General features: G+C 38.5%; 1 protein-coding gene across 1 annotated transcript; it reads left to right on the top strand.

Moving 5' to 3' along the window:
• On the top strand, positions 6,292 to 7,903 carry LOC104750734 (homeobox-leucine zipper protein ATHB-6-like; the record flags this gene model as incomplete). Its single annotated transcript, XM_010472576.1, has 4 exons — positions 6,292 to 6,393; positions 6,559 to 7,251; positions 7,338 to 7,487; positions 7,619 to 7,903. Coding segments are annotated over 2 exons (714 nt in total), but the record flags the coding sequence as incomplete, so codon positions are not given.

The raw sequence follows: 7,903 nt of genomic DNA on the forward strand, positions 1-7,903 counted from the left end.
ATGATATTTTGTGACTATCGTAATGTCCAATTTTATCATTAGAAGTTATTTTCAAATGGTGTTATTAATAAAAATTCATTGCATATGATAAAAATTATAACTAAAAAATCAATCTCAAAACAATATTATTTTTAAAATTTATTATCATACAAATTTTTTATAATCATAAACATTGAATATACATTATAAGCTATCTTTATTCTTACAAAAAAAAAAATCATAAATTCGTCCAGATGAACATATTCGATGATAACTTCCATGTTATAACTCCTATGGAAACGATTTCAGGCATTCTGGAAAGTTAAGACTCAGATCTTTCCAACGGTTGGTAGATCAGCTTCTGGTTCAATTTGTAGCAGTGGGAAACGATTTCACAAGATGACTGATGTTAATTCGCAGATCTGCACAGAATAGGTTTGAGAAAACATGTATAACTTTTAATCTACAAAAGGGGTTACAAAATCTTTGGGGAAAACTTACATCTATGCGTTGGGAAATTGCTCACCAAAATTCGTCCATAAAAGAGTCTGTTTACCCCTTATTTTCCACCATCTCCTAGAACATGTAAGATCTGTCCTTAATCTCAATTGTGGCTCCTTGTTCTCTTTTTCTCAAATGTTTCACTCTCTCTCTCTCTAGGTTATGGAGGCACGAAATTATAAAGAATAAAACCCTAATCATCTCTTAAATAAGTCTGGTTAAATTAGGGTTAGAGACTTGGCTTAATGGGCTTTGTATAAATGACATAACAATTTATACTATTTTATGACTAATGTTTACTCATTTTTATGTCACAAACTGTGACTTGCATATCTTTTATAAGTTCATAACTAATTTGCAACAACATATTGGTCACAATGTAGTCATAAGAGTGACGATTAATATTATCGTAGCATATTCGTCACTAATTGTGACAAACTTTTGTTACTGAGTTTTTTCGTCATAATATAGTGACGAAAATACTATGAATTTGTTACAAATAAACTTAGTCATAATATCGTATTTAAGTGTCACAAATTTGTGACGGAAATTTTTTGTCTCAAAAATACGTCTCAATAAACTTATTTTCTTGTAGTGTACCCCCAACGTCAGATTTCTTGAATAAATCCCCAAAATAAGTTGTAGCAATATGCTCCATACCCGTAGATGTTTCATCCCAAACATTATTAGCATCAAATAAACCAACAATCCGATTACGCACCCGACGTTGCTTGGTAGATGCATGAAAATAGGTAGTGTTTTTATCCCCATCCCGCAACCAAAATTTCCTACTCTTTTGTTGCCAATAAATCTCCTCATCACGATAAGCCTCCTTCAATTTCCTCTCAATTCCCCGAATTTCCTCCTGCGAAATCGAGTCATCCATCTTTGCATCTTGTAGGGCCGTCTTCAAAGACGAAATGATCGATGGACCAGTACTGACATTATTTTTCCGCCACCACAAAATCGAATTCCTACAATTCCTTATTTTGTCAACAAAACCTGGAATCCGAAAATTTCTTGTCTGATTCCACCCTGACTCAACCGCACCAACTAATCCCTACTTCCCCGACCAACGCTTATCAAAACTGAACTGCCTCTACCGTCGCCGGACCGCTGTCAAGCAGGTAGCTAAACTTGGACTATGATCCGACCCTATCATCTCCAAATAATCAACTTTTGAATTTGGGAAGAGTCCATGCCAATCTTCATTACCCACAGCCCGATCTAAACGGCACCGGACCACCTGGTTATTACAACGATTCCCTCGCCAAGATAATTGTTCCCCATAACATGGAAATTCTAACATCCCACAATGTCTAAGCATGGAAATAAATGGCTTAAAAGAAGAAGCAGAGCGCAAGGCATCCCCTTGCTTTTCATGATTCCCAACTAATTCATTAAAATCTCCAATTATGAACCAAGGATCAATGCGAAATGAACCAATATCCGTTAATTTATCCCAAACTTTTTCACGGTGCTGGGGAACCGGATCCCCATAAACAAAAGACATAAATACAGTTTGTTGCCCAATTGAAATTTGTGTATCAATAATATGATCATTCTCAAACAGAACAGAAAGATTTAATTCATTCTTAAAAAATAATGCTAAACCACCACTAGCCCCGCGGGGTTCAACAGTAAACAATTTATTATAGCTAAACTTATTTTGAAATTTCTGTAAATAAGAAAAAATTTCTTTGTCTCTGATAAAAATAAAATATCTGGCCTATGCTTCCTCCATAAATCACCCAAGTAATTCTCTGTCAGATCAGCCCCAATGCCCTGACAGTTCCAGCTTAGAACCTTCACGTTTGAGCCGGTGGNTGGAAATTCTAACATCCCACAATGTCTAAGCATGGAAATAAATGGCTTAAAAGAAGAAGCAGAGCGCAAGGCATCCCCTTGCTTTTCATGATTCCCAACTAATTCATTAAAATCTCCAATTATGAACCAAGGATCAATGCGAAATGAACCAATATCCGTTAATTTATCCCAAACTTTTTCACGGTGCTGGGGAACCGGATCCCCATAAACAAAAGACATAAATACAGTTTGTTGCCCAATTGAAATTTGTGTATCAATAATATGATCATTCTCAAACAGAACCGAAAGATTTAATTCATTCTTAAAAAATAATGCTAAACCACCACTAGCCCCGCGGGGTTCAACAGTAAACAATTTATTATAGCTAAACTTATTTTGAAATTTCTGTAAATAAGAAAAAATTTCTTTGTCTCTGATAAAAATAAAATATCTGGCCTATGCTTCCTCCATAAATCACCCAAGTAATTCTCTGTCAGATCAGCCCCAATGCCCTGACAGTTCCAGCTTAGAACCTTCACGTTTGAGCCGGTGGTTTCGGGAGAACCACCGTCCCTTTCTTAACCGGCCGACCTCCGCCACCCACAGAGTTGCCTTCTTTTGTTTTGTGACCTTGCTTTCCCACACCCGCCTGTTTTGTGCCCTTACCTACAGATTTTAGAGATAAAACTTTAGCCATAACATGTTTTCCAGGTGAAGCCAAAGGTAAGGTGTTCTTCTTCGATGTGGAAATCCCTTTTGTAGTCTGTGGACTATCCGCCTTAGGTTTAACCCTGTCCTGCTTGCCCAAAGAAACTGATGCCATAGCAGAATTAATATCGATCATACTCACAGAAAGAGAATCAGTAACATGAGTACCTTGGATAGAAATGTCCTCCACCTCAAGACCCGATTCAGTACCAGCCGCAAGCAAGAGATCCGACTCTGTCCTTGGAACCTCAGGATTAGTATCATTATCAAACTCCCCATCCTCAAGCAAATCATCTGAGCTCTCATTAAAACCCTGATCATGAAGATCCTCATCCCCCTCATCTGTAACATTCTCTACTGAAACTTCTGCGAAGGTATCTTCGACCATATCAGAAGAATCACCAACATGAACAGGTCGTTGGAGCTCTTTCGCACCAGAAGCCTGTTTGGGTTTATACAATGGCTTAGGCCACACTGGCCGTATGCCCTTCCTCTGATGGGAAGCACCAGCAGAATGATCCACCCCCTCACCTCTAAACCCCTGAGAACCTGTATGATCGCCCCCCAGGTTAGATCCTGGACCACCACTATGAAATCTCGCCTTTTGTCCCCAAACATGACCCTGATTACGCACATGGAGAGGAAAACCAGAAGAACTCGAGGCACCACCCCGAAACTGCTATTGTCTCCTTTCATTAGATTGCTCTGGTTGGAAATCCAAAGCCCGTTTCACATGCTTCCGTGGCTTCTCCCATCCACCATCATTGTGTACAGAGCCTTGTTTGATCATGCCCTACTGTCGCTGACCACCCCTGTTATCCACAGGATCAGCTTGAGCCTTTTTCAGCACCGGACAGACCAACACATCATGTGTGAGGCGAAAGCAGTGCTTACAATACCCAGAGAGCTTCTCATAGTCAATAGAGACCACCACTTCATCACCTGTCTCAAACGGGACCACCATGTGAAAGAGCAATGGGTTGAAGCCGTTCACTGTGACACAAATGCTACCCGTATCCTCATCCAACTCCTTGATCCTTCCAACCTTCTTCCCAATAGCTTCTAAAGTCGCTAGCTCCCACAAGTGCATAGGGATACCACCCACCTTCACCCAGAAACTGATTGCCGAGGGATAAGAATCAGAAACTATAGGTTCCCATCTGACCAATGAGATCATCCAGCCATCAAAGTGATAAGGACCATTGAGCAAGACCTCCTGAAGATCCGTTTCTTCCTCAAAACTGAACTGAAATGTGTCCTGCCCCAAATCTGCTCCTAAGACTTTATCTTCCAGCTTCCAAATCTTAGGCAGGTTAGCAATCAAGGACTCCATCCTCTGAACTGCTGGATTCATTAACCTCCCTATCAGAGTAAGAGAGAATTGTTGAATTCGCTGAGCCAAAACTGTACTAGAAATCTTGACAACCTCAGTTCGCACCAAAGCCGCCTTGCCTTTGTTTAGAGCCAATTGAGCCATGATTTTGCGCAAATCCGTTGACAGAAGGAACCACTGAAACTCAAAAAGGACAGCTCCGACAATGGTGAACCAACAAACCCAGTAGCAAATAAGAAGGAGAGGGATAGTGCTGTAAGCCAAACTTCCTCGTTCCAAGCTAGATATATGACTATCAAATAAAATCACCAATCGTTGCAAGATCAAATGCCATATTCTCTTAATTACCAAACGAATCCATGACTGTAAATAAGCAAATATTCTCATTCCCATCGCCGACCACAAACAGAGAAAGAAAATCCCATTACCCGCTGGCTTAGAGATCGTATCCTCAAAACCCGAAATCCTATCCTCAATCCAACTGAAGACATAAACACCCAGGATTAATTCAGGATTCGTATCGATCCAATTGAAGGCATAAACACCCAGGATTAAATCAGGATTTGTATCATTCCAATCAGCCAGAAAAGGAAAATCCAAAACCAACCTACCTTGGCCGCGAATCCAACCACATGACCATAAGAATCGTCGAGGAGCTCTCTCAGCCCTTAATCTCTCAACCCGTAAAACCGCAGATCCCCCACTTGGAGCCGGATCTGAAATTAATTGACCATATCTCTCAAGATTTCGAAAACGAACAGCCATCCGCTGTCGAAATCTACGCCCAGTGAAAGAGATCGAGAGACCTTCCCTCAATCTTCTCCCTTCATCACCGGGATTCCATCTCAGATCAAAATCAAATGATTTTTATATTTTAAAAAATTATGTATCTGAAATTTAATTTTTTTCTTCAATACTAATTTAAATTTTTTTATAAGATAATATTTTATCACCGTCATCAATCATATATAACTTTAATCAAAATATATCAAATAAACCCACGCGTAGCGTGGATTCAAAACCTAGTTTATGAAAAAATTACCCACAATTCAACCTCAGTATCACAATAATTCAACCATTCTAAACACTTTAACCAAATTTTATAGAAACTTACCTCTCTATTTCGACATGTGTAGAAGAGTCTTCCTGGGTTTGTCCTTGTAAAAGGTTCAAGCTTTGCCCTTTCACCACAGTAACAAACTGCCGGGATCCCATATTCAGCATCGTCATACTCAACTCGACTCGTGTTGGGTAAATCAGACATTAAGAACGAGAACAAAATCAAGGAGAAAACAAAAAAAAAAAGCTGAAACCTTGAACTTTAAACAGAATTTTAAACTCATAAATCTATATCAGCATCTCTTTCTGTTTCCCTCAAATCGATTTTATGAATCCTAATTTTGATTTACAAAGAAGAGATCGACTTTATCAGGTTTGGTTGAAGAAGATTAGGTTTGTTTCGTTTTTTGGAGTGTAAAATAGCATGATTTTTAAAGTCTCTGTTGTTTTCAAGAGAAGCAAAACAGCGTTGTTTTGATCTCAGTTACGTTTTTAAACGGGTTAAATGACTGCCACGTCATTTATACGAGAAAATGCTATATTGCAAGTGACTTTTAGAGTTTGTAGGATTGACCTACAATGTCTTGACATGGAAGATTATCTTGCAAAAAAAACTATTTCGAGGATTTTTTTGCACAAACAAAATTTGTCTTTTCGGTTAGTTCGTTAAATAAGGACCCAAATATTTTCTAACGAATAAAAATAAGAAAGAATTACTCAAATGTTATCCAAAAGTTGGTTTATTACTCATATCTATAAATTTTCTAAATATTACTCAAATGTTTAGTGTCCTGGGTGTAATTACAATTTACCCCTTGGATTTAGTTTTTCAGTTTTGAGTAAAAAAAAAAAAAAACACATCGACAAATTAAAAATACACATCATTTCTTATTTTCCACTTCACTAAACAGTTTGAGAAAGATTACGGTCTTCTTAAATCCCAATACGATTCTCTTTGCCTTAACTTTGATTCTCTCGGCCGTGACAATGAATCTCTCCTCCAAGAGGTATAAAAAAAATCCAAACTTTTTTCTTTTTTTCTGGTTAAAGATTGAAACTTTTTGTTATAATTCACAATTTTGTTGATCCCAAGTTAAAAAAATTGAATTTTTTTTTGCAAATCTTGAGATTTAGAGAAAAAAAACTGAAGCTTTTGGTTTTGTTTGATGCAGATTAGTAAACTAAAGACGAAGCTTAACGGAGGAAAAGAAGAAGAAGAAGAAGAAGAAGAGAACAACGCGGCGGCGGCGACAACAGAGAGTGATGTTTCCGTGAAGGAGGAAGAAGTTTCGTTACCGGAGAAGATCACAGAACCGCCGTCGTCTCCTCCGCAGTTTCTAGAACATTCCGATGGTCTCAATTACCGAAGTTTCACGGATCTACGTGACCTTCTTCCACTAAAGGGGGCGGCGGCTTCTTCGTTCGCAGCAGCTGGATCTTCAGACAGCAGCGACTCAAGCGCTCTTCTGAACGAGGAAAGTAGCTCTAACGTTACGGTGGCGGCTCCAGTGACGGCTCCCGCTGGTAATTTCTTTGTGAAAATGGAGCAGACAGATGATCATGGTGACTTTCTGAGTGGTGAAGAAGCTTGCGAGTTTTTCTCCGATGAACAACCGCCGTCTCTACAGTGGTTTACAACTGAGGGAAAGGCTTTGAGCTTTGTTAATCAGATTTTTGTCCTTCAGAGGCAAAAACATTCTGGTTTGATGTGTAGTGGAAACCTTTCTTGGATTAGTTTAAAGCTTTTAGAATGTGTATGTTTGGTGAGAGGTTTTTTAGTATAAGATAACAAACTATGTGTTGATGCTTTTGGTTGCAGCTTTCATATAGATCATGCAGCATCGCTACCTTATTTTCTGGAGAAGGTTTGTTTCTCTTTCCGAATGATTTTGTTTTGTTGATGTGTTAAAACATAGCTGGGAACTAATTCAGGTTACTGATGTTTGATTAGACGACATTCAATGGGCGGGTTTTCATGACACATGCAACAAAGGCCATCAACAAGCTGTTGCTTACAGATTATGTAAAAGTGAGCAAAGTGTCAGTGGAAGATATGTTGTTCGATGAACAAGAAATCAACAAGTCCATGGACAAAATTGAGGTTAGTCCTTCTCCTGCATTATATCATATGACTATGATTATACTTTAATCACTCCATTGGGTTTGGGATAAGTTCTAAAGATATTAGATCATTCATTGTTGAGTTAAAGTTTATGTTTGATTCTTCTCTAGGTAATTGATTTCCATCAAACGGTTGAAGTAAATGGCATAAAGTTTTGGTGTTACACGGCAGGCCATGTTTTGGGTGCAGCCATGTTTATGGTAGATATAGCTGGTGTCCGAATCCTCTACACTGGCGTAAGGACCCAAGAGATATCATCACGTTTACACTCTTTAAAGATAGTTCATGACTATGCTCAGTTAGAGATGATTTGTACTTGGGTATGTAAAACATTGATTTGTCTATTTTCAAAATTATGGCTGATTTATGGTTAAGTTACGGCTGAGTTATATACT

Source organism: Camelina sativa, chromosome 2 (assembly GCF_000633955.1).
Source record: "Camelina sativa cultivar DH55 chromosome 2, Cs, whole genome shotgun sequence".
NCBI classification, from domain to species: Eukaryota; Viridiplantae; Streptophyta; class Magnoliopsida; order Brassicales; family Brassicaceae; genus Camelina; species Camelina sativa.